Source organism: Cetorhinus maximus, chromosome 24 (assembly GCF_964194155.1).
Source record: "Cetorhinus maximus chromosome 24, sCetMax3.hap1.1, whole genome shotgun sequence".
NCBI lineage: Eukaryota > Metazoa > Chordata > Chondrichthyes > Lamniformes > Cetorhinidae > Cetorhinus > Cetorhinus maximus.
Genome location: NC_135902.1, coordinates 39,465,184 through 39,492,037, shown reverse-complemented (window position 1 = coordinate 39,492,037; position 26,854 = coordinate 39,465,184). Strand labels below are relative to the sequence as shown.

Here is a 26,854-nt window from a genome sequence, read left to right as displayed (position 1 = left end):
TTGCTTGAGATTGTATTTTATTTAAAAACCCAAAATAAAATTGCATAAAGTATTTAGCATTCTTTGTTTCAGAGAGAAATAGGAGACTTTGAGTTACATTTTGTTCTGTGGTGCAAAACACTAAAAGGTGACATCTCATCGAGCCTCAGCTTATCCTCTTCACATCAGCTTTTACTTCCATCAGTGACGCCATCAGATTAATATTGGGTGACGTGGAATGTCAAAATCCTATTGAATGAACCAATAAAAGCTGGTCTCCGTACGCCAGAGATCCAGAACTGTGTAGATAGAAAGACAGAAGCAACAACGAGAGCTAGTTAGGGCTCTCGCCTTTCAGTTGGCGAATGTTCCCCTTTGCCTCCTCATAGTGGTAAGTACCTGGTCTTTTACTTCTCAGCAGCACAATACATACCTGCTAAACACTGAACACATTTTACACAATTTGGATGAGTATTAAGATATATGCCATAAAGGGGCCTTAAACTAAATTAATTGTCCAGTATGAGTATTGATACTAACTGAGTCAATACTAATGGAAAAACATTAAAAGCACATCTCCAAACTAATTAAAGTCAGTATTTTTATGGAGAGCATCTGAGACAATTATCCACTACCGAAATATTATTTTCTATATGAATATCAAACCTGACATTCAAATGACATCTACCCAAACTATTGTATACTTAGCAGGATTCTATTGTAACAAACTAAGAGAAATTATTTATCTTTCAAAATGTCTATACTTAAGAGTGTAATCTTAACTAGTTTATATTCATATTGAGCAGTTCTTAGTATCAGAGTCTATTATGGTTACTTGAAAATGCTTTTACTGTTAGAATATGTTCTAATTATCATGATCCCCCCTCAATTTTGAACAGTAAGTTCGCGGATGACGTGAAAATTGGTGGGGTGGTAAATAGTGAGGAGGATAGCCTTAGATTATAGGAGGATATAGACAGGCTGGTCAGATGGGCTGATCAGTGGCAAATGGAATTTAATCCAGATAAGTTTGAGGTGATGCACTTAGGCAGGACAAACAAGGCATGGGGATACACAATGAATAGTAGGACCCTGGGAAGTACCGAGGATCAGAGGGACCTTGGGTGTGCATGTCCACCGGTCCCTTGAGGTAGCGGGACGGGTAGATAAGGTGGTTAAGAAGGCATATGGAATGCTTGTCTTTATTAGCCGAGGCATAGAATATAAGAGCAGGGAGGTTATACCGGAGCTGTATAAAACGCTGGTTAGGCCACAGCTAGAGTATTGCGTGCAGTTCTGGAATCCACATTATAGGAAGGATGTGATTGCACTAGAGAGAGTGCAGAGGAGATTTACCAGGATGTTGCCTGGGCTGGAGAGTTTTAGTTATGAGGGGAGATTGGATGGACTGGGGTTATTTTCCCTGGAGCAGAGGAGATTGAGGGGGGACATGATTGAGGTGTATAAAATTATGAGGGGCATAGATAGGGTAGACAGGAAGGAACTTTTCTCCTTGATGGAGGGATCAATGACCAGGGGCATAGATTTAAGGTAAGGGGCAGGAGGTTTAGAGGGGATGCGAGGAAATATTTTTTCACCCAGAGGGTGGTGGGAAAATGGAACTCACTGCCTGAAAGGTTGGTAGAGGCAGAAACCCTCATAACATTTAAGAAGTATTTGGATGTTCACTTGCGATGCCATGGCATACAAGGCTATGGGCCTAGTGCAGGAAAATGGGGTTAGAATAGTTAGGTACTTGTTTGAGTGGCGCAGACTCAATGGGCCGAAGGGCCTTTTTCTGTGCTGTAGACCTCTATGACTCTATGATTCTATGACTATCAGGAAGTTGTGTTCAGTTTTTGCTTTTCCTTGTTTGTTAGATCATTTGCAATGTTTTTATGCCAAGGTCATTGTGCAAAATTCCTACAATTGTTTTACATTAGGAAATGCCAGCAATGATTTTACCTGTGGAGCTAAAGTATTGTAGTGGGACAGGAACCAATGACAGCAGCACATCAAACATTTGTGTCAAACCTTAGTCATCTGATTTGTATCTTTTATCATTAATTATATCAAATTATGACACTGCTGAACTTCTGTGGTCCTGCATTGAAGTGTGCTCAACTCCTGGGTTAATTAGCCTTTTTTCTATTTGGACTGGACTGTTCCAAAACTTAACAGGCTCCCATTGGGTAAGAGACAGATTTTATAAAGCAGATTATAATCTCAAATGGATTTGGGAAAGTATACCAAAGGAATAATGTGCTTAAGCCACTCATTTCTTCACCATCTGTCTGTGATTATGTAGAAACTCTCCAAAATAGCAGTTTGAATTTATTGGTCACATCTAGAATGTCACACAGATACAAAATGATACTGAGATACAAACATAAAGGTGTCATTATTTGGAAAAGAATCTTGATTCAAATTAAGCATGCATAGGAGAAGGGCTTAAACATTTGTAAAAGTTACATAAATGAGGTAAAGCAAATAAAGCATTAATATACTCATGGATGATGAGGACCTTTAAGAAAGGTACAACTGGTTACTTTGCCCATGTTCATCCGAAATGATCACTTGACCAGTTCAGCTACCGAAGGACAGGTGGCTATGTGTCAGGGATTTGTGTAAATAAGCTTCTTACTGATCTGTACTCCTGTATCAGCAAAACCCTAACTCAGCTAATTAATGAAAATGCAGCGTTAAGGATGTTAAGAATGTTAAGGATGATTTGACCTTGAAACCCAATTTCAGGACATTCTTTGGTTCAAAAGGCTACTGCTGCAGTACACTTAGGCTTATTGGCAAACAACGACACTGTGCTAAGCGAGAATGTTACAGTCAAAAGTTTAAAAACTACCTAACTTAATTAGTATTCTTTTTGGCAATTTATGTGTCCTATAATTTACATGAAATCAAACAGTTTTGGACTTCGGTTCAAAAGGACACATGGCAACTAGATTTTTAATTTTTAATTGTTTCTCTAAAAGACTTTGATAAATGTTAAAGAAAATACCATTAAGTAATTTATCAGAATAGTTGAATTTTCATGTATAATTACCATCTCGCTCACCAAGACATATGTCGCAAGGGAAAAAAACTAAACATTCAGACAAACAGCCAAAAGGAGAATTTGGCGAAAGTAACTGTAAACAGTGCGTGATTGTAACTGAGGATCCTATTACAATGACGTAGCCTTTCCACCCTACAAATGATATTAATCCAGTCATCAAGCTTCAATAACTCTCAGTCTATGCCATTCAACAAAGACTCAATCAGGTAAATAGTTGGTATAGTTTAGTTGTAAATGTGTTCAGAAAAGAGTGTTACATATGGCTGAAAAATGATTGACTTTTAAAAATGTTCCCAGTATAATCTAAAATTTTTCATTTTTCAACAAAAATTACAGATGAGCTTTGTGCCCGAACATGTGGCTACTTTCCTATCAAGATCACAGCCCTTTTGAATTACTTTACAGAACATTTTCACCAATCACAGAATCAGAGAAACTTACAGCACAGGAGGAGGCCATTCGCCTCATCATGCCTGCTGTACTGGCACTTTGAAAAGCAGTTGTGATAGTCACAATTGGATAGTGTTTTATTAATGAATTCTCAACTTATAATTGTAATGACAAAAATCTAGCATTATATTGTACTTCTGGCACATTCTATAATATTTACTTGTGTGACATGTTATTTACAGCCAAGTTATTTAGTCAGGGGTATCCTCCCTGGAATCGGATTCTCTCAATATTAAATCCTTTGCCATCTCCCTCTCTTCGTGCTACACGCCAGTTTACACAATCCTATTACAAGCAGAACTATTGAAAATTAATCTCATTGTACCTGTCCTTGGGGCTCATACCAGGGATTAAGATTAGTGTAAGCAGGGTCGAAATTGATTGTCTGATAATCTCGGAGAGGTGAAGCAACATCCCTATATTTACCACATTATATTAACCGGCAAAGGTTTTGGTTTCTTTTGAAATATAGTACCCTAGTGAAGTGCGGCACCAAAAGCAATAATTATGGCGGCAAACCCCCTGGAAATCCAACCTAACTTGAAAGCACAAGAGATGGCTCTCTCTCTAGAACCACCAAAACCTGCGGGAGAAATTAAATCAGCCACAAGGATAACTGGAGGACCAGCAACTCCCAGGAAAGGACCACCAAAGTTCAAGCAAAGGCAAACAAGACAGTTTAAGAGCAAACCGCCAAAGAAAGGAGTACAAGGGTAAGAGGACAAAAGAATACAGAAGCAAATTAACTAAAGAGACTGTAGCATTAGTAGAGTCGTTGTGTAGAGAATATAGATGGAATGAAAGCCAAACTGAGGTCAGATATGGTATGTTGGCTAAGATGTGAAATGCATTGTAAAACAGTTATTTAGATTTTCTCGAAGGAAATAGCAACTCTGCAACATTCTCACCTGCAAAATAAATAACATTAACTGACAGTTATGACTGGTGATGCTTTTCACTAAGTATGATAGATATACAATCATTTCCAATCAAGCACCCTTTCAACTGTGACCACAGACCTCCCGAGTTCTTGAATAGATGCTTTGACATTACATGCTGTGTTTCAGTGCAAATGCCGATGTGGGCATAAGAAAAAGGAGCCGATTAAATCAAAATGCTGAAAACCGTGTTCTAAAATGCTAAGAATTCCCTCAATAAAACTTGCACTTATTGGCATTATTTCCAGTAGTGTACAGCTGGACTAGAATGTAGAGCACAACGCTATGGAGTGGAAGAACACAAGTTGTAGCTTGCAATTTCTCCATACAATTTGCAAAGCATTCTCAATGGCTCAAGGGATAAACGCACAACCTGAAGTTTACTAACAATACAATGTGGGGAAGATCCCAATTCAGATCTCCAGTCTCTGCTGAGACAGTTCATCTTAGCCAGGGCAGCAGATCAGCTAATACAGTTTTGCCTCAAGGCAATTGGAGTAATGGCATGGGAAAATCAGCCAAGGGTTCCTATCCCCGATCACTATCCAGTCAATCCTGCTGGAAAGTGCACAGGTGTGATGGACACTGGATGAGGACAGAATCAGTTTCAGCTGTGATGCTACCCACAGTCAAATAGCCAGTTGAAACTCAGTGCGTATTGGTATAAGGAAGCTTTTGACTCATAGAGTAGTTTTTATGAGTTGCTAAATATCATTTCCGCCTCTCCCACAGGTTTGGTGATGACATTCCTGGAATGGAAGGATTAGGCACAGGTATGGCGATTTTATTTTCAAAAACAGTATTTTTTAATTATTCTAGGCACATGTTACACATTAATATTGAATAGGCAGTTATTTCATAGCATACTGTCACCACATATAATGCTAGTTAAGATAGGCTGCCCACAGATTCTACTGCAGTCACGCTGTACTGATAAATTACATTTTAAAAATGCAAAACGGATCATTATGGAAATAACAAAAACCAACATATTACTTCATACAAAACTGCCATGGACATGAACCCCTCGCTAATTCCATCCCTGATAACCTCTGCTGAGTATTAGTGCTCTTCATGTGAGCTGCCACGTGCCTTTATAGTTGTCAATATAAGATTGGAACACGTTCAATGATAATTATTTTCCTGTGAAAAAACTGCATGGTCTTTAATTACCATGTGCTGTAAAGTAATGCCTTTGTATAGTCACCCACTTTGACAGCTACCCAATTGAAGCTAAACCAAATTTTTCATATTAAGCTACTAAGGCTGTCAAAAAGGGTAAGACAGAATTTCTTTTTGTTGATAAAATTACACATTTTTGAATTGTCCACATTACTTACTATGGCAGCTATGATAAGTGAAGTACACCTTGCGCACTGACCAGTGAAAGAGAAGCCTGCTCTGACTTTTGCCATTTTCTTGGCAGAAAGAGTGATCAATGGTCTACCTGGGCGTAAAGGCTGAGCAAGATAAAATTTTAAACACTTAAGTGATAACAGTAACACAGTGGTTACTGCACTCAGGATTAAATTGTTCTTTTTTTGGTTTATAGATATCACTGTCATCTGCCCCTGGGAGGCCTTCAATCATCTGGAACTACACGAACTGGCACAATATGGTATCATCTGAAAGCGAGGACAGAATCCTGTGTACTTTTTTACTGTGCTCCTGGGAAGAGTTCCAAAACCTCCCTGCCCTCCCCAATCTATATCACCAGTGGCTTCAAAAGCAGAAATGAGGCGTCAAGGCTGTGCAGACACAACTGCAAAGAAAAGCAGAATAGTAAAAACAAACTCTCCTTTTCAAACTCACATTTCCTTTGCAATCATACTTCTCTTAAAACATGAAGGCATTTTCCTTAGACGCACCAATCAGAATTCTTGTCTCTTGTTATTACCAAAGCTGATCATTTTTCCACTTACCTTCTTTGATACAGTTTCCAAAAACGGTAGCTATAAACTGTACCTATGGACATATTGCATATGTACTATTATGCTTTTTCAAAATACATCTCTGTGGAAATATTATATGGCACAAATGCAAATCCATTCTGATCATTTTGATTCTTTAAGCATTGAACTTTGTAGGAGAACTATGTATGTGTGTGATTCTGTAAATGCACAAGGTGGAATTCAGAAATGCCCAAATCCCTCACACGTGCCTCCTTCTGAACAGGAGACTCACCCAATACAACTCTGCATTCCTGCCAGTATCTATCAAGTTAAATTACGTTTTCTCTCTGACTTATTGGCATGCTCCTGTTTAAAATAGTTAAGCATTTGAACTTCCTCGTCCCCTCATCCCACATCCCACTCCCCACCCACCACCCCACCCTGAAAATGAACTACTCAGGGACTCTTAGAAACGTTTAGGTTGCTAAGAGCTGTTTGTTATAAGAGCTTGCTGGTGAGTTGCATGTTTTGTGGGTGAATGATTTTATTATTTAGTGTGATTACCCTTTAGCCAAGTTACCCGCATACTTTAACACGTTCTCAATTTATTCATTTTCATCTTTTGTTTCTTCCCATTGTTACTCATTAACCTTTCAATTTTATCCTTGTTGTAATTTAAATGTTAGTTTTTATATCTTTTTTTATATCTTGTCTCACATCGTTCCATTTTTATGTGCTTGTCCCTTGCGTTGTTTGGTTTTACTTCACTGAATTCAAAATCTTCTTCTATCACCTCTACAGCACGCAGTTACATTTTTTTCCCAATCTCTCCGTATGAATTGTTATTTCTCCTTTTCTGAATTACAGCTTCAGGAATTTACCTTTCTTGTGTAGGTGTACTGATGCTGTGCAAACTTTTTTAAAACTACCGTAACTATGCAAAGTGAATGCTCCAATTTGCACTACTTTTTCAAAGCTTTTATTGCTTCATGTTTTTCTATTGTTTTTCTTTCCTGTAATATGCTAACTTCCTTTTTTCCTGTGCTTATCCATTCCTGAACATCACTTTGCTTTGCCTTTAATTTTGGGTGATTTCCTTCGTCTTCACGGAATACTGTATATCCTGTCAAACTATTAGCTTTTCCTCGCAACTTTACTCACCTCTTTTAGTCTATCGTTTTGAAAATACTAAAACCAAGACATTTCATCATGTCTTCCTTCCTTTTGCTGTGTTTTGTTCTTAGCTAGTTTGGTCTTTTCTATTCATATATAATTCTGAGGTAAAACCAATAGAAGGAGGCATGTATAGGGACGATCTGCAATGCAGTGTGGGGAGTATTAACAAAGACCTTGATGGTCCTTAGCATGTTTAAACCAAAACTTTGTCATCTGAAGATTAGGTTGTTCTCTCTACAAGATATATCTAATAAAGCTTGAAAAAAAAAGGAATAAAGGTGTAATTTGTTTTTTCTTTTTATTTTGTTTTAAATTCAGCCCCATACTACCCACACCCTTGTGTTAGCCCAACCAGAAACCACCGGCTCCCCGACCCCATTTAGTTTAGTTAAGCCACAATGTAATAACCTAAAATCATGGGGTAAAGCGAAATGTAGGTTTCCCGCTCCCTTTACCAAACATCACCATTTCGCTGAAGTTGAAAGGGCCATTCGGTCCATCATATTGGATGGGGACATTGCAAGACCACTAGATAGATAGGGATGAGGAAGGCCAGTTATCCCATCCAGAAAGAATCAATATCATCCTCATCACACCAGCCAATTCTTTAGGTTTTTGCCTCCACTAGACTACCCGGAAGTCCATTCCCCAGGCTCCCTGACCAATCGGAGCAGGCAGACGTGATGATGACCCACACCTCTCTATTAAATGGAGCCCTATTAGGAGGCAGAATGCATAGAGAAGTGTCAGAAGAGAGAGAGCAAGCATAAGGCTCAATGTGGGAAGGCTGCCCAAATCCCAACCCCCCAGCCCCCCTCCCCACCCCTCCAGGTCTTTGGGGCATCACTAAAAGTGTGGGCTGTAAGGGTCCGGCAGAGAAACACAGCTCCCAGTAGACAGGAGGGAGGGGCCTGCCTCTGAAATTGAAGTAGGGAAGGCTGGAAATGGCTGAAGTGGTGAGCAGCAGGAGTGTGGTCCCTCGCTCATGGATACAGTGCCAAAAGAACTTCAATGACCTCATCAGGGATGGAAAGGTGAGTGACACCCTACATTCAAATGGCAATCCCACACGCCGAATTCTTCACCAGCACAGCACTCCGCAGACCAAAACAACTTGCAGGTCTAGCCACTTCTCTCCCTCAACGCACCACCTAACATGTTCATCTGAACAGCTGACACTGACATTCACCTCCATCTCATTGCCATCTCACACCTATCCCTCACAGTCACCCTCCATAAATGTTTAAATGTTATCCATACATCCTCTAAAAATTTCCCATTTCACACACTCTCTTTTCTCTCCTTGCAGGAGAGAGTGTAGAGTCCCATGGAGACACAGAGGACCGGACGTGACTGTCCAGTCATAGCCCCTTAACTGCTGTGGAGGAGGTGATGCATATCCACAGAATTGCAAGTGCATGACCATTGGAGATAGAGATATGGGGCTCTCCCAAATACATGGGGACAGAATTAGATATTGCGTAGTGACAATGGCACACCACAATCATTCATGTTGACTTGATTTCATCAGCAACTGAAATCTGATCATCTACACAATAATGACTTTGAACTCTTTTCCCTTATCAGCTCTAACTTTTGTCTTTCATTTCCCACAGGTCATTCAAGCTTGACACAGGAGATTGTGCAAGTCTGAGGAGTGCTCAGAGGAGGTTGTGCACTCCGAGGAAGCACCTCACATGACTCCCGCGTACTCTCCACCAGCTCAGATACACACAGCTCAGTAGCTAGTCTGTCACATGGTGAGCCACACATCATAAGCAAGCAGATGTGGGTGCTAGAAACCAGCACAGCAATGGTGGGCTCAGGGTCATCCAAGCTCTGCTCATCTTGACACAAATGCTGAGCCTCGGGGGTAGAGGCGGAGGGGGTGTGGTGAGGTGGTGGGGCGTCATTGACTATTATGAAGCAGCAACAGAAAATGTGTGAGTTTCTGTCAGCATTTCCAGAGGCACCGCACACCACTGGAGAGAGACTGGAGGAGCCTGTCTCTAGCAAGAGTACCATAATGTCTCAAGCCTTTGCACTGATTTCCACCTCCATGAGCAAATGGCCACCTGCCTGAAGCTTTTTCATGGCAGGCATACAAGTGCATGCTGGTCTTCACCTATGGCCTGCATACTCCGTTTGCCAGTTTAAATAGGATGGAGAAAAGAATGGATTGGCCATTCTGTACCTCAGTGAAGTGCAGCAAAATGATCTCCAGCTCTTGGCAAGCAGGGAAGTGCCATGGTGGCCATTAGAGGAAAGTTGGAGGAAAGGCACATGGAAGTGAGAGCTCTGCTCAAGGCACTCCAACTCCTCCCCTATTGTCCCATCGCTACCTGTGCTACCTTGTGCCCACTGGTTTAGCCTAGCCTGGGCAGGTGGAACAGTATGTGACAGTGTGCTTTTGGGCCCCAAAATCTAGAGGGCATGAGACATGAGACATGAGATTCTTGGCAGTCAGAGCAGAAGAATGAGCAGACTACCTCTTGCTCTGCTAAAACCTCAGGGTTAGCACCAGGCGGAAGTAATAAGAAACAAAAAGTAAAGGCTTTGTAGCTTCAAAAAAGAAATCACTTGAGTGCTTACGAATCATGCACATTATTTCAAGTTTCCATTGTCCAGTCATCTCCATTGTTACCTCTTGCCTGCCAAATAGCCATCAGCCTTAAGGAGAATGGAATGACTAGAGTAGAAGTTGGGAAATGTGTGTGAAGAAGGTGGCAGAATTAATAACTTCTGTGGTGCTTTGAGTTGGGATAGGGTGGAGGGGGCAGTGGTTTGCACTGGTGTGCCATATGGCTGCACATGCATGAGTCCATCACAGGCACCTCTGACAGCTAAGTGAATGGTTGCAGGCACCTCAATGACACCAGGCTTTCCCTCCTCCTGCCACACCTCCTCTTCCTCCACCTCCTTTGTGGGTGCAGGGTGGCCTTCACCCTCCTCCTCCTGCAGCTCCAGAACTCTCTGCAGCCCAATGTTGTGCAAGGTGTTAATGGTTTGTTAATTGTATTGTTAGGATACACAGGAGAAGGGCATTGTTTAATTAAATACTTTGAAGATATATAAATTGAGGACCTTCTGTAACCAGTGGGCACTACAGGGGCTGGATTACTTCTTCAGCTCCCAAAATGATATTTTGTTTTCATTTAAGTTTCCTTGAAATCCTTATTCTTTCGTTACAGTGACCCTCCAAGGGCCTGTCAATTTGATTCATTAGTCCAGTTAATTTCACTGGTGCTCAAAAGGGTACATATAGAGGACAGCTGGAACACTGGATGTGAGGGGAGAACTATGAGATTGAACAAAGTCAATAAACTCTCTCTTAGTAAAGAGCAGCTCTGTGTCTTTGTTTTGACTTCACCAACTGGCTTGGATTCTATTAACACAAGGCAGCAAACCGTTACCATTTGGTGGTGTCATTACCTTGCATACTGAAGGACACCCTCAGATTAGCACCTGAATCACATCTCCAGCAAGCCAATGGCTTGTTTTATGACTGTTCTTGTGCTCAGGTAGCACTGGTTGCACCTTACCTGTGCATCAGCTGTAGAGCTACTCACGAATGTCATCAGCCATATACTTAGTGGGTAGCCCTTGCCTCCAAGGGGCAATCCACTGACTTTGTTTGAAGGTGTGAAGACTTGTGGGAGTTGTGACTGGCAGGATGAAGACACTATGCCAACTTCCAGGATGTCTTGCGCAGACATGCATGAGTACCAGATAGGGGTACTGGCGGTTGCCTACCAGCTGAACATTTATGGAATGGGATCCCTTTTGATTGACAAATACTCCTGGATGACCTGAGGGCTCCCTGATTGCCATACAGGTACTTTGTATCACTCTCAGGACTTGTGGGAATCCAATCACTGACCTCATCAGTAATAAACTGGATGTAAGTGGTAGTCCAGGCAAACATGACATTGGTCTCGGGGGAGATTACTTGTGGTTAGCAGATTGTGAAATCCTGCAGATGTCATCAGCAGATCCCTGGAAAGAGCTGGAAGTAAATAAATTCAGGGCTCTGGTGACCTTGATGGTCGTTGGGAATACAATGCTTCCCTGGCTCTCTTGAAAAAGGGTCTTGCACAAGAAAGCTGCAGATTCAGCACTGACCTACTGAGAACACCCGAGTTTCCTGAGGCACTGTTGCTCAGTCATATCCAAAAAGCTGATTCACTTTCCATATACCCTGCGTTGGATTTATCACCTGCTTCAAGCTGGAGCTCTGGGTCTATCCCCTCTGTCCTGTGCAGCAGCAGGAAGCCGAGGAGAAGGCTCCTACTGCTCCTTGAGCTGTTGGTGTTACTGGTGCTACTCCTCTGGTTCCTCAGCAAAGGCCCAAGGTTGAGCTGTATAAGCTGCTCCTATGGCTAGCAGGGAAGTGCAAATCAAAGTCAGGAAAGGTCCAAGATAGCAACAATGACCTCTGAAGTGTTGGTAATCGCCTCTCAAGCAGTGAAAGCACATTCTCAGAACAAGAACTGTGAGCAGAAGCATTTCACTTAGACAAGGAAGCAGCTGTGCTGTTTCAGTGCTTAAAGGCTTCCTAGCCTGTCAATTCCACAGAGCCATCAATCCTTGCCGTACTCTCATCTTGTTGATTCTAGTGTGTGCGCTGCCATTTAAAGGCAGAATGCAGTGTTAAATCTTCATTTAAATACCACTTTACATATTACAATTGTTGACACAACAGCCCTGTAGGGGTGGGGAGTGGGTGGGTCTCCTGCCCATCCCCCCTCCAAACACAGACTGGTTAAATGTGAAAGTGAGTGGGGTGGGATCGTGTAGGGTTTCTGACATGGGCCAGGATTTTATAGCTCCGCCATGGTGTGTCTCCCACTAGCAGATGCGGTGAGCCATTTAAATCTCTGTTCAGTTCGGCAGGACCATAATATCCCACTGGGCTGGAGGGGTTGCAAAATCCTAGCCATGCTGGCATATTTTTTGCTGTTTTGACTGCCTGCATGCAACAACTCCCACCCCTGTCCACCTTGCAGGTAAAATTCCCCCCTATAAATGGAAATTCTATAGTAGTGAATGTGTCAAGAATGACTAAACTATGTCAAAAGAATAAGGAACCTCTCCTACCGCTTTTGAACCAAGTGTAGACTCAATACAACTGAAAATGATCCCTCATGTATAGAAACCACAAGCACACATATCTTTACAGACTTAATTTCAAGACAATGTCCAGAATTGTCCCAGATTTGCGCTAAGCGCAGTAGTGGACAGGAAAAAGGATGTTTTACTCGCTGGCCACAATGGCGGGTTTTCACGCCGTGTCATCCTATTCCCGCCTTGTTCGTTATCCATTCCCAGGGAACACGCCAGGTCGCGGGCGGGGCATCCTCTCATTCACCTGCCCTGCCCTCACCTCAAGCCTTCAGTAAACCGGTGCCTTATTTAAAGGCTGCCCCTTGCACAGAGCTAGCACTCTCTAAGGGATAGGAAGCTGTTGGGAACTGATGGCTGCCAATGGGAGGAAATGTGCTGCTCCCAGGTTTAGCAAGATCGCCAATCCAGCATGGGAGGTGGTGACAGCGGTGGTCAGTACCAATGCCCTGCAAAAGAGGACAGCCACCCAGTTCAGGAAGAGGATGAATGGTTTCACCCGTTCCTCCAGGGTAAGTCACTCTTCTCATCACTCTCAGCTCACACACTCACAAACCCATCACACACCCACAGGGATCTCACATCTCAAGGGGCAACACCACTAACCCTCACACATACCCCCATATCTCCATCAGGCTCATACCCTCTGGAGCTTGCATCCTGATCCCATCCATGGCTCCGCTCACCACACAAACATTCCATGCAGTGCCATGCTTCCCGCTCACACTCTCTCCATCTGTTTTCATGCAAGAGAAGCTGGCTCACAACAGCAGGGAGAGGCCCCAGGCTGGGGATGGAGTGGCCCTCATTAGGCCCCTCACTCACTTGGAGGTGTTTGCCATCACGCTGACTAGTAAGGATGTGGACCATGCCAGCGGCGACAGTGAAGTTGACAGCGAACACCCACATGAGGATCTTGCACCAACTCATCCCCCTCTCAATGCAACTGTGAGCGCTCTGTCTCCTTCTTTTGACTCTGCTGCCATGCACTAATTATCTCTACTTTGGTTCATAGGGAGTTCTGCCAAACGACTGCCACCCTCAACCAGTCCCTCAGCTCCATCCAGGTCCTCACCTCCAGTCAAGAGGTCACATCCTCCACTGCAGAGCTCAGAATAAGCAGCCTGGAAGACCCGTCACAGCGCTTACCCACACCCTCCACCAGCACAGAGACACACACTTCGGTGAGATCTAGATCTAGAGCAGGCTTGAGTTCACAATCTGGTGGTCACTGCACAGACACATGTTCGCAGTAGGAGGAGGCAGGTTCAGCCGAGCTGCCCGGCACTCGGAGGACTGCTGGGGAAGAGGCGTTTGTGAGGTCCAAGTCAGATGATAAGCCTCCAGATTTGGACTTTGAACACATCGTGGAGAGTCAGCAGAAGGCGGAGGAATATCACACAGAGCTGCTGGAAGCCCACAGCAGAGTGACACGCGAGTCAGAGGAGTGCGTCCGCCTGCTCTTTGATGAAGTGGTGCTCACACATGCATGTATGGAGGTCTCCATGGGAAGGATGGCAGACACCATGGCGACCCTGGTCCAGCAGAACGCGGAGATGCATGCAGACCTGCACTCCATCGCAGTCGCCATGGGCGAGTTCCTGCAGTCACAACGCGAGAGGGAAACGGGGCACCTCGGTGTCCCTCCAGGTGCACCTTCCTCTCAAGAAGTCAGGCTGGGGCCCTTGGGCACCCGAAGGGAGGAGGAGCGGCAGCTGAACACCCCTGGGTGATCCACTTAGGAATCTCAGATGTTGCCCTCTCCCTCCAAGTCCCCTTTGCCTGTGACCCCCTCAACAGTGTCCTCTGCCTCAGCTCTCCAGAGGACACATGCCAAAGTCATCAGAGGCTTCAGGGCCAACCATTGCACAAGCTGTCTCCACCCCTGCTGCGGATGTCAGGGCAGCACCTAGAATAAGTGCTAGAAAAGTTAGGAATTTCTGACCACAAGTGGCTGCAAGGGCGAACACATTTTGTCACTTTATAATCTGAAAATATATTCACTTTCACTGAATAATGAGTAATGTTGTCTTTCAGCTTCATTTATAGGCTTCATGAATCCTCCCCTGCATCTGCTCCCACTAGCAGTTCAGCTGCACACAGCTGGCTCACAAGTGATTCTGGAGGGAGAAGTGTGTGTGTGATAGGGCCTTTCGGAGCCTCGTGCAAGCACTCTACCACGCACACACACAGATCCTTCCTCCATCACACTCATCTTAATGTCCCAAACATTTTCACTGATGCCTGCTGGGGTTCTCTTTCAGTTGTCCATCTGAACTGACCTGTCTCTCCGCCCACCCACTGGTCACACTCCCATGCAGCACCTGTGCCCACCCAACACGAGACTCCTTTTGCTTTCGATTTTAGAAGCATAGTGGCTGTTAAGTATGTCTTAAGCTCCCCTGTCCTTTCCCCTCCCGCAGTCACCCATCTCCTTTCCCCCATCACTGGTGTTCCCCCGGCATCATATTCCACCTCTCCACCATCACCTACCAGCCAGAACCCTTTTCTTTCCGGGATGTCCAATTGAATGTGCACGTTCCCTATCTTCCCAAGGATCCCACCCCCATCCACATTGACCTCCCCAACCTCCTCCTTCCCACCCCCAGGATCCGTGTCTGCTTCCGAGTCCCCACTGACCACCCTCTCCGTCCCTTCTACTGCTACCGTCGAACCCTCACTCCCCTATCCTACAGGCTCACTCAGCCCTCTCTCTGTCTCAGCATTCCCTCCTACCATGCCCACCCTGAGTTCGCTCTCCAGGAGGCAGTCATCAACTCCACAGACCCCTCCCTTGCATGTTCACCTGGACATTCCCCCCTTACTCCTTCCTCCACCCTTACTCCTTCCCCCACCTTTACTCCTTCCACCCCTAACTCCTTCCTCCCCCTGAATTCCTTCCCCCCGCCGAACTCCTTCCCCCTTCCGAACTGCTTCCCTTACACCTTCCTCCCCCCTTACATCTACCTCCTCAGTTGCCGCATTCTCCCCCTTACACCCTCTTCCCCCCAGTGCTCCCTCCCTCCCCCAACCTCACACCCCCGACACCATCGCTGCCCCTCCCAACCTCACCACCCCCCAACCCCCCACCCCGGCACACCTTCCTCTCCCAGTCAAACCTAGATCTTCCTCTCCACCCCCTTCATGATCATCTGTAGCAGACCATGGCCAAGAACCTGATGTTCTGAAGCAGATGGCAGGCATCAATGGTGACCTTCCAGCGGCTGAGCCATGTCCATCAGAATCCACCGAGCTTGCGATGCACGTGTTCCTCCAGGGTCTGGTAGCTGTAGGGCTCTAGCACCTTCTGTCCACGATGTGAGCAAGGCCCTAACGGTAAGTCCCGACTTCTGCACGCCACCAGATGTGTTCTGGGCCGGCGTGTTTTCCCGCCGACGTGGGCTGTAAATTTGACATGGGGGGGGATGATTCCGGTGAGCAGGGCTTATAATGAGATGCAGATGTATTAAAATGGCATTCCAGATGTGCGGCGGTGGGGAAGGCTGCCCGCCATTGACTGGCGGAGAGGACGATCGCAAACTGGTTTCACGGCGGTGTGAAACCGATTTTTGAACTTCCTGCCATATTTGTCCGCCATGATGCCCAACGCCAACAGGGACAGAAAATTCCGGCCAATGATTAAAAACTCAGGCCGAGGGAAACAAGTACGGGAGCCATCAGAGCAGGTAAGCCTTTATTCGAATCTACAGCAACTGTGAATATCTGAGGCAGCAGGAAGGTTAACACATTGTGAAAACAGTAATTACATGTACTTTAAAAAATGTGACCTGAGTTCATAAAGGTCAGGAAGCGGTTGAATCACAACAATATGTTTAGTCTAGAGAGAGTAAGGTGGAAAAGGAATTCAGAGCATAGAAAGGAACAGGAAGCACAAATCAAACAGGGTAATCAGCTACAAGGGTCAAGGGTTTGTAAGGGAACATGCCAAAGGAAGGACGCTTCTTATCCCAGAGGAGACAAAGCTTCCTATGAGCATTAGTGGTGAACAGTTGTTTTTCAGACTGAAGGGAAACATGGAGTGATATCCCTCTGGGGTTGGTGTTGGGAGCACAGCTCTTTTGATATATATTAATAACTTCAATATACGTAGAATAGAGTCAGAATCTTAGAAATTTGCAGCACAAAAGAAGGCCTTTCCACCCATTGTCTCCATGTCGGCCATATAGAGCTATTCAAACTAATCCCACTTTGCAACTCTTGGTCTGTAGCCTTGTAGGTTACAGTGCTTCAAATGCATTTCCAAATGCTTTTAAAAAGCGTTGAGGGTTTTTGCCTCTACTACCCTTTCAGACATGAATTTCAGACTCCTACCGTCTTCTGGGTGAAATATTTCTCCTCAACTCCATGCACTCAATTACTTTAAATCTATACCCCCGGTTGCTGATCTTTCTGCCGTTGGAAACAGATCCTTCCTGTCCTCCATACCTAGGCCCCTCATAATTTTATACCCCTCAATTAAATCTTCCTTCAGCCTCCTCTGTTTCAAATTAAATAACCACAATCTATCAAATATTCCCTCATAGCTAAAAAATTCTATTCCTGGCAACATCCAGTAAGGGGCTCATGATCAGGAGACTATGTTTGAGTGAGAAGGAGACCAAGTAAGTAGCGAATTAGGTTTACATGGGAATTCGGTGCACGGGGGAAAGAAGTACTTTAAGTAAGGTTTATTGCAACTCATGAAGTGTGTTAAGTATTAGTCAGACTTATCAGTACTAGTACGATTTATCAGTAGTTGTAAGGGTTATTAAGTTAAGGCCAAGCAAAATTAATATAAATAAACCAAAGTAAAATAAAGTTAGCGTAAGTGAAGAAAAGTCATAGCAGGGCAGCTTGGTCACAAGGAATGCGTGGCCTGTATAATGTGGGGAGTCCTGGACACTACCGATGACCTAGATGACCACATTTGCAGGAGGTGTCACTATCTGCAGGAACTCCAGGTTTGGGAGCTTGAGCAGCGGCTGGAGTCACTGTGGCGCATCTGCGAGACTGAGAGGTACATGGATAGCACGTTCATAGAGGTGGTCACACTGCAGGCTAGGAGCATAGAGGCAGAAAGGGAATGGGTGACCGCCAGGCAGTCAAAGGGAACCAGGCAGGTAGTGCAGAAGCCCCCTGAGGTCCTGCTTGCTAATTGCTTTTCCTTTTTGGATATTGGTGAGGGCATTGGTTCCTCGGAGGAGTGCTCCGTCAGAATCAGAGCCAAGTTTGTGGCACCACAGGGGAAGTTCTGCTGTACAGCAGGGGAGGAAGAAGAGGGGAAGAGCTATAATGACAGGGGGTTCATTAGCTAGAGAAACAGACAAACATTTCTGAGGCAGTAGACATGACTCCAGGATGGTATATTGCCTCCCTGGTTGCCAGGGTCAAGGAAGTCACGGAATGGCTGCAAGGACATTCCTCTGGGAGAGGGTGAACAGCCAGAGGTTGTAGTCCATGTTGGTGCCAATAACTTAGGTAGAAAGGGGGATGAGGTCCTGAAAGCAGGTTTCAGGGAGCTAGGAAGGAGATTGAAAAGCAAGACCTCTAAAGCAGTAATCTTAGTATTAATTCCAGTCCCATGTGCTAGTGAGTATAGAAATAAGAGAATTGAACGATTGAACACATGGCTGGTATAGGAGGGAGGCCATCAGATTTCTGAGACAATGGGACTGGTCCTGGGGCAGGTGGGACCAGTACAAGATGGACGGGCTGCATCTTCGCAGGACTAGAACTAACATCCTCGCAGGGAGATTTGCTAGTGCTTTTGGGGTGGGTTTAAACTAGATTGGCTAGGGGGGTGAGAGCCTGAGAAGGAGCTCAGATTCGAGGAAAGCAAAGCTGATAAAATGGAAGTACAAAAGCAGAAAGTAAGAATAGAAGACAGCCAATGTATAGGCAAGCATCAATAAGATCAGAATAGAGAATAATGTTAAAAAAGCAGAATTAAAGGTAATCTATCTGAATGCACATAGCATTCGCAAAATAGTTGATGATTTGAATGCACAAATTGATGTGAACGGGTACGATTTAATTGCCATAAAGGAGACATGGCTATAGTGTGACCAAGGTTGGGAATTGAATATCCAAGGATATTCATCATTTAGGAGGGATAGGCAAAAAGGAAAAAGAGGTCAGGTAGCACTCTTAATAAGGGATGGGATCAGTACATTAGTAACAGAGGATTTTAGATCAAAGGATGAAAATGTAGAATCAGTTTGGGTGGAGCTAAGAAACAGCAAAGAGCAGAAAACATTGGTGGGAGTTGTTTACAGGTCACCAAACTGTAGTGCTAATGTTGGGCACAGTATAATTCAGGAAATTAGAGATGCATGTAACGTGGGTAATAAAATAATAATGGGTGACTCTAATTTACAAATAGATTGGGTTAACCAAATCAGCACCAATGCTCTGGAGGAGGAATCCCTGGAGTGTATACGAGATGGGATTCTGGAGCAGTATGTTGAGAAGCCAACTAGGGATTGGGCTATTTTGGAAATAGTGTTGTGTAATGAGAAAGGGTTAATTAATAACCTTGCTGTAAAGGAGCCTTTGGGAAATAGTGACCATAATATGACACAATTTTGCATTAAGTTTGAATGCGAATATAGTTAATTCTGAAACTAGGGTATTAAAACTGAAGAAAGGAAATTATGAAGGTATGAGGGGCAAGTTGGCTATGGTGGATTGGGAAAATACACTAAAAGATTTGATGGTAGACAGGCAATGGCTAGTATCTAAAGAAATACTACATGGTCTACAATAGATGTACCTTGCTCTATGTCACAAAAACCCAAAGGGAAAGATAAATCAACCGTGGTTAATGAAAGAAGTTAAAGATTGCATTAGATCAAAGGCTTATAAGGATGCCAGAAAAAGAGGTAAGCCTGAGGATTGGGAGCAATTTAGAACCCAGCAAAGGAGGGCCATAAACTGATTAAGAAAGGGGAAAGAGAGTATGAATGCAAACTAACAAGGAACATAAACGTAGATGGTAAAAATGTCTTTAGGTATGTGAAAAGAAAAAGGTTAGCTAGGACAAATGTGGGCCCATTACAGCTGGAGACAGGAGAATTTATAATGGAGAACAGGGAAATGGTGGAGAAATTAAACAGTTACTTTGCGTCTGTCTTCTTGGAAGAAGATACAGAAAATCTCCCAGAAATACTAGGTGACCAAGGGACTTGTGAAACTGAGGAACTAAAAGAAATCAGTATTAGTAAACAGGCAGTACTTGAAAAGTTAACTGGATTGAAGGTTGATAAATCCCCTGGACCAAATGAGCTTCATCCCAGAGTGTTGAAGGAGGTGGCTAAATAGATAATGGCTGCATTTGGTGGTTATCTTTCAAAATTCTATAGATTCTGGAATGGTTCCTGTGGATCAGAGAGTAGCAAATGTAACCCACTATTTAAGAAGGGAGGAAGAGGGAGAATGAAGAACTACAGACCTGTTAGCTTGACATCAGTAAAAGGGAAAATATTAGAATCTGTTATAAAGGATGTGATAATTGGGCATTTAGAAAAGAGTGGTAAGATTAGGCAGAGTCAACATGGATTTATGAAAGGGAAATCATGTTTGACAAACATGTTGGAGTTTTTTAAGGATACTACTTGTAGCATTGAAAATGGAGAACCAGTGGACGGGATATATATTGATTCTTCAGAAGGCTTTTGACAAGGTCCCACACAGGAGTTAGTAAATAAAATTAGAGTGCATGGCATTGGGGGAAATATATGGATCGAGAATTAGTTAACAAACAGAAAGCAGAGAGTAGGAATAAACAGATCATTCTCAGGATGACAGGCTGTTACTATTGGGTACCGCAAGGATCAGTGCTGGGTCCACATATCTATATAAATTATTTGGATGTGGGGACCAATTATAATTCCAAATTTGCTGATGACACCAAACTGGGTGGGAATATATGTTGTGAGGAGGATGCAAGGGGGCTTCAAGAGGACTTAGACAGGCTAAGTGAATGGGCTAGAACATGGCAGATACAATATAATGTGAATAAGTGTGAAGTTATTCACTTCAGTAGAAAAAACAGAAAGGTAAAATATTTCTTATATGGTAAGAGGTTGGGACAGTGTCCAAAGGGACCTGGGTGTCCTTGTTCATGAGTCACTAAAAATAAATATGCAAGTGCAGCAAGCAATTAGGAAGGTAAATGATATGTTGGCCCTCATCGTGAGAGGATTTGAGTACAGGAGTAGGAGTGTCTTGCTGCAGTTATATAGAGCCTTGGTGAGACCTCACCTGGATTATTGTGTACAATTGTGGTCCCCTTATCTAAAGAGGGATATACTTGCCATAGAGAGATTGCAAAGGACATTCACCAGATTAATCCCTGGGATGGCGGGATTGTTTTATGAGGTGAGATTGAGGAGACTGGGTCTGTATTCCCTAGAGTTTCTAAGAATGAGGGGTTGACCTCATTAAAACTTACAAAATCCTTACAGGGCATGACAGGGTGGATGTAGATAAGATGTTTTCCCCGCCTGGTGAGTCTAAAACCAGGGGACACAGTCTCAGGAAAAGGGGTAGCTATTTAAGACTGAGATGAGGAGATGAGGGTGGTGAATCTTTGGAATTCTCCACCCCAGAGGACTGTGGAAGCTCAATCATTGAGCATGTTCAAGACAGAAGTTGATAGATTTCTGGAGACTAATGACATCAAGGGATATAAAGATAGTGCAGGAAAGTGGTGTTGAGTTAATGATCTAATTGAATGGTGAAGCAGCCTCGATGGGCTGAATGGCCTACCTCTGTTCCTATGTTCCTAAATCTCCTCTGTACCTTCTCTAGTACGATCACATTCTTCCTGTAATGTGGTGACTAGAACGCTATACAGTACTCCAGCTGTGGCCTAACAGGTGTTTTATACAGTTCCAGCATAACTCCGTGCTTTTATGTTCTGTCTCTTGACTAATAATGAAAGGTATCACATACACCTTCCTAACTATCTTATCTACTGGTCTTTCTACCTTCAGGGATCTGAGGACATGCATGCCAAGGTCTATCTGTACCTCTACTCTCTCAACCATTTGTTGTATACTCCCTTTCTGTATTTGCCTTCCTCAAATGCTTTGCCTCACACTTCTTCAGGTTGAATTCCATTTGTCACTTTTCTGCCCACCTGTCCAATCCATTGATATCTTTCTGTAATATTCAACTTTCTTTTTCACTATCAATCACACAGCCAATCTTTGTATCAAGCCGCCTACACTTATGTTTAAACAATTGATACAAACCAAGAATAGTAAGGGAACCCAGTCCTGAGCCCGGTGGAACCCCAGAGGAAGTAGCCTTCCAGTCATAAAACACCCATCAACCATTACTCTTTGCTTCCTGCCACTGAGCCAATTTTGGATCCAATTTATTACTTGCCCTTGGACCCTAGGAGCTTTCATTTTTCTGACCAGCCCACCATGTGAGACCTTATCAAAACCCTTGCTAAAGTCTATGTAGACTATATCAAATGTACCGCCCTCATCAACCCTCCTTATTAAGTCCTTAAAAAGTTCAATCAAGTTAGTCATACTCAACCTTCCCTTAACAAATTCATGCTGACTGTCTTTGATTAATCTGTGACTTTCTGAAATGCTGTGTTATGTTGTTCCTCAGAACTTTTTTCAATAATTTGCCCACCACTGAGGTAAGGTTGACTGGCCTGTAATTCCTCGGACTATTCTCATCTCTATTTTCAAACAACAGCAGAAAGTTAGCAGTCCTCCAGTCCTCTGGCATCATGCCTGTAGCCAGGCGGATTGGAAAATGATGAGCAGAGCATCCACTATTTCCTGCCTTTCTTTTCTTCATAGCCTGGCATACAGGTCTGGCGACGACTTTAAAAATGCCAAACTGCTTGATATTTCCTTTCTGACTTTGTTTATCCCATCCAACACTTCACAATTCCCCTTAACTACAATGTTAGTGTTGTCCCCTCTTTTGTTAAAACAGACACAGAGTATTCATTAATAACTGCAGGTATCTTCCACCTCCACACACAAGTAATAAGCCCTACTCTTTCCTACAACATCCACAGTATTTTGCTTCTATTCTTTCCTTTGTTACCCTCTAGCTCTTTATTTATACAAGATTTTTTCTCTTGATTTTACTACCAGTATTTTTTTCATACCCTCCCTTTGCCTTCCTAATTTCCTTTTTAATTTCACCCCTGCACTTTTTATGCTCCTCTAGGCTTCCTGCAGCATTGAACTCTTGATATCTAACATAGCTTTCTTTTTTTGCCTTATCCTGCTCTGTATGCTGCTTGACATCCAAGGTGATCTGGATTTGGGAGACCCCACCCTTTTTCTTTGTGGCATCATATTTGTTCTGCACACTCACTTTTCCCAGTTCAGGGCTTTTATTCCTGGCCTATCTTTGTCCTTTTTCTTAACTACACTAAATCTAATTGAATTATGATCGCTACGATCAAAATGATCTCCCACTGCTACCACATCCCGCTTCCCAGCTTCATTTCCTAAAACTAAGTCCAAAACGGTCCCTTCTCTTATTGGGCTTGCAGCCTACCGGCTAAAAAAATTATCCTGAATGCAGTTTAAGAATTTTGTACCCTCTATTGCTGCTTTTCTTTAAACCATGTTTCAGTCATAGTAGTTCTACCTGTACCTTCAGCTCCTTATTCACTAGACGCCTTATATTGAAGTATATACCATCAAGCGTCGCCAAACTCCTTTGCTGTCTATTTTTTATCATTTGTTTCCTCTGCCTTCAACATTTGCTGACTAATTTTCTACCTTCTATTTCCAGCTTTGCTTCTCTGCCATCTGAATCTCTGCTCAGGTTCCCATCTCCCTATCAAGCTGGTTTAAACCCTCCCAAACAGCACTAGCAATATCTATACGATGGTATTTGTCCCAGCCTTGTTCAGGTGCAATCCATCTGGCTTGTACAGGACTCAGAACATGTCCCACTTCCCCAGGAATCTGAAGCCCTCCGTCCTGCACCATTTCTCCAGCTATGCATTCATTTGTATTATCCTCCTACTTCGGTACACACTAGCACACGGTACCATGAATACTCTGGAGATTAGTGCTTTTGAGGTCTTGCTTGCTAGCCTATTCCTTAGCTCCCTAAAATCTGCCTGCAGGACTTCGTCCCTCTTTCTACCTATACAATTGGTATGCCTGGTTGTTCACCCTCCTACCTCAGTGTGCTCTGCAACTGCTCAGTGACATCTTTGATCCTAGTACTAGGAGTGCAACGCATTATCCTGGATTCAGGTCATCGGCTGCAGACACGCCTGTCTATTCTTCCAACTATTGAAGCCCCTATCACGATTGATATACAGACCTTCCACCACCCTCTGCCCACCCCCCACCCTCATGCAGCTGAGCCACCCATGGTGTTGTGAACTTGCTTCAGGTTGAACTCCTCAGAGGAATCATCACCCTCACCACTATTCAGAACTGAATGCCAATTATAGAGCAAAGTGTACTTGTGGGATTCCTGCACTACCTGCCTGGTCCTCCTTGTCTGTCTAGTCGTCAGTCATTCCTTGTCTGCTTGCACTTTCTTAGAGTTGTGGTTGACCACTTGCTGGAATGTGTAACCATGTGGCTCTCAGCCTTGTGGATGCACTGCAGCGGTGTCAAAGGCTGCTTAAATTCTGAAATCCGGAGCTCGATCCCCTCCAGCTAATGACACTTCCTGCTCATATGGTTGTAAAGACAGGAGCAGTGTCCTGAAGTTCCCACATGGCACAGGATGTGTATTTATGGGTAATGGCAGCTGGTGACATTTAAATTCAGTTAATAAAATCGAGAATATAAAACTAGTCTCATTAATAGTGACCATGCATCGATTGTCATAAAAAACCTTTTTGGTTCAGTAATGTCCTGTAGGGGAGGAAAGCTGCCATCCTTACCTGGTCCGGCCTACATATGACTCCAGACCCGCAGCAATGTGGTTGACTCTTAACTGCCCTCTGAAATGGCCTAGTAAGTCACTCAGTTCAAGGGCAGTTAGGGATGGGCAGCAAATGTTGGCCTTGCCAGCAATGCCCACATCCCATGAAAGTTCTGTTGAATGTTTTTTTTAATTTTTGAGGTGCCCTGCCATGAATGAATTAAACTATGAATTAAACTACTGTCTAAACTTAGAGAAATAAATTTAATATTTGTCTCTGATATGGGCAAAAGAAACATGCACACACCAGCTACTCACTAATCAGCTCCTTAATTTTGTTGTGTTGACGCGACTGTAGGTGCATTTTACCCCTTTCCCTGACACTCAGGCTTCCTTACCTCAGTCTAAATTTATTCATAGATTCTTTTTAACTTTCAGGTTTTCTAACTGTTTGTCAAACACAAACTACTAAAAATACTAACCAATGAGCTTAATACTTATCTGTAACTTACCTGTGCCCCTCGACAATCTGTGCTGATGGTTACATCACTTTCTGAGTTTTTCCCTCTGTGTCTCCCTTGTCTGCTGCTCTGCTCCAGATAGCCTTTGCAGCTGTTGACCTGGGCACATTGTTTAAACTTGTGGCTCTGCTCCTGATAATTGCTGCCTGCTCTGTTTAAATCTGCTGCTCCACTTCTATAGCCTCGCACTTCAGGTGAGATGAAACTCAGAAACGTAACGAACTGTGAGAAGTTAGTAACAAATTTCATGAGAACAAGACAGACTTGTGAAATGGGCAAACACACGGCAGCTAAAATTTAGCACAGGGGAGTTTGAAGTGATTCATTTTGATAGGAAGAATGAAGAGAGGCAATATAAACTAAATTGTAGAATTTCTGATGGGATGTGGGAACAGAGACACCTAGTGGTGTATGTACACAAGACTGAAGGGGATAGGACAAGTTGAGATATAAAAAAGGCATTCAAAAGCATTCTTGGCTTTATTAGTAGAGGCCTGGGGGAATTTTACCCCACAAAAATGATTGGGTTGCGTTCAGGTTAGATGTTAATTTTTTAAAAATCTGAACCTTGAACCCAAACTGCCTCCAATCTGCCCATTTCCGGGTTTTACGGAGTTGGGCAAAGGCAAGGCAGCCAATATGATCCCAGGAGGTGGGTTGGCAATTAAGATATTTTAATGAGGCTGGAAGCCTCTGGTTAAACCTGTTTTGGAGGTTTTACAGTGGGCAGTCAAGTTTCCCGGGCAGCTGAGGTAAAGTGGGGCTTCAGGGAGAAGGTAAGTGACTTTACAGCACAGCTTGAGGGCCAGGAGGAGCAGCATGCTTTCTTCAGACCGTCTAAGCACCCACCATCAATTGCCTTATCCCCCCTCCCACACAAAGATCCCTGAGTTCCAGGATCAGACCCCCCACCCCCAGGGACTGGTCCACCCCATGGAGTCAGAGATCAGACTCCGCTTCTTAGGGATTGAACCTTCCCTCCCCCTCCCTTCACATTCCAGTGTTGGGGGAAGAGTCTAACTGGTCCTCTGACCTCTTGCAGAGTGTTCCCTGCCTGACTGTCAATCAGGCTCACTTCTGGTCAGGGAACCTTTCAGGTTTTCTAACCAAATCTCTGCCCCCTGCCATTCTGCTGCCCACATAACTCATCCCTGTCAATATGCAAGCTATGGAGTACAAAGCAAGGAAGTTGTGCTGAACTTTTATAAAACACAAGTTATGTCCCAGCTGAAGTTTTGTTCTCAATTCTGGGCACCACACTTTTGGAAGGGTGCCAACATTTTAGCGAACATACAGAAGAGACTTACTAGAACGGTACGAGGGATGAAAGACTTCAGTTGCATGGAAATACTTGAGAAATCAAGGCTGTTCTCTTCAGAGTATAGTTTAAAAGGAGATTTGGCAGTAGTGTCCAAAATCATGAAGTGTTTTGATAGAGAAAATAAGGAGAAATTGTTTCTCTTGGCAGTAGGTTCTGTAACCAGATGACACAAATTTAAGGTAATTGGCAAAAGAACCAGAAGCGACATGAGGAAAATAAATTTTACACGATGAATTATGATCTGGGATGCACTGCCAGAAAAGGCGGTGGAAGCAGATTCAATAATAACATTTAAATGGGAATTAGGTAAACTAGTGAAGGAGGAGAATTTGCTGAGCTATGGGACCAATCAGATAGCTCTTTTTAAGAGCCAGCACCAGTGCAAAGGCTAAATGGCCTCCTTCTGAGCTGTATCATTCTAAGATTCTATGGTTATAAAGAGTAAATGTATACTCAAAGTGAGTGAGTTCAGCATACTAATGTATGATGTGTTAGGAATCGGA

General features: G+C 43.7%; 1 protein-coding gene and 1 long non-coding RNA gene across 2 annotated transcripts; one reads left to right on the top strand and one right to left on the bottom strand.

The window, feature by feature from the left end:
* LOC144699812 (uncharacterized) lies at nt 1-26,423 on the bottom strand. Its single transcript, XR_013580620.1, has 2 exons — nt 26,338-26,423; nt 1-422 (listed from the first exon to the last, which is right to left on the bottom strand). It is a non-coding gene; the product is annotated as an uncharacterized LOC144699812 (long non-coding RNA).
* On the top strand, nt 266-7,785 carry pde6gb (phosphodiesterase 6G, cGMP-specific, rod, gamma, paralog b). The gene is made up of 4 exons (XM_078571084.1): nt 266-370; nt 3,975-4,215; nt 5,173-5,213; nt 5,993-7,785. The coding sequence occupies exons 2-4, from the start codon at nt 4,010-4,012 to the stop codon at nt 6,067-6,069; spliced, it is 324 nt and encodes a 107-aa protein (XP_078427210.1). The 5' UTR covers nt 266-370; nt 3,975-4,009; the 3' UTR covers nt 6,070-7,785.
* Nucleotides 26,424-26,854: the final 431 nt, after the last annotated feature.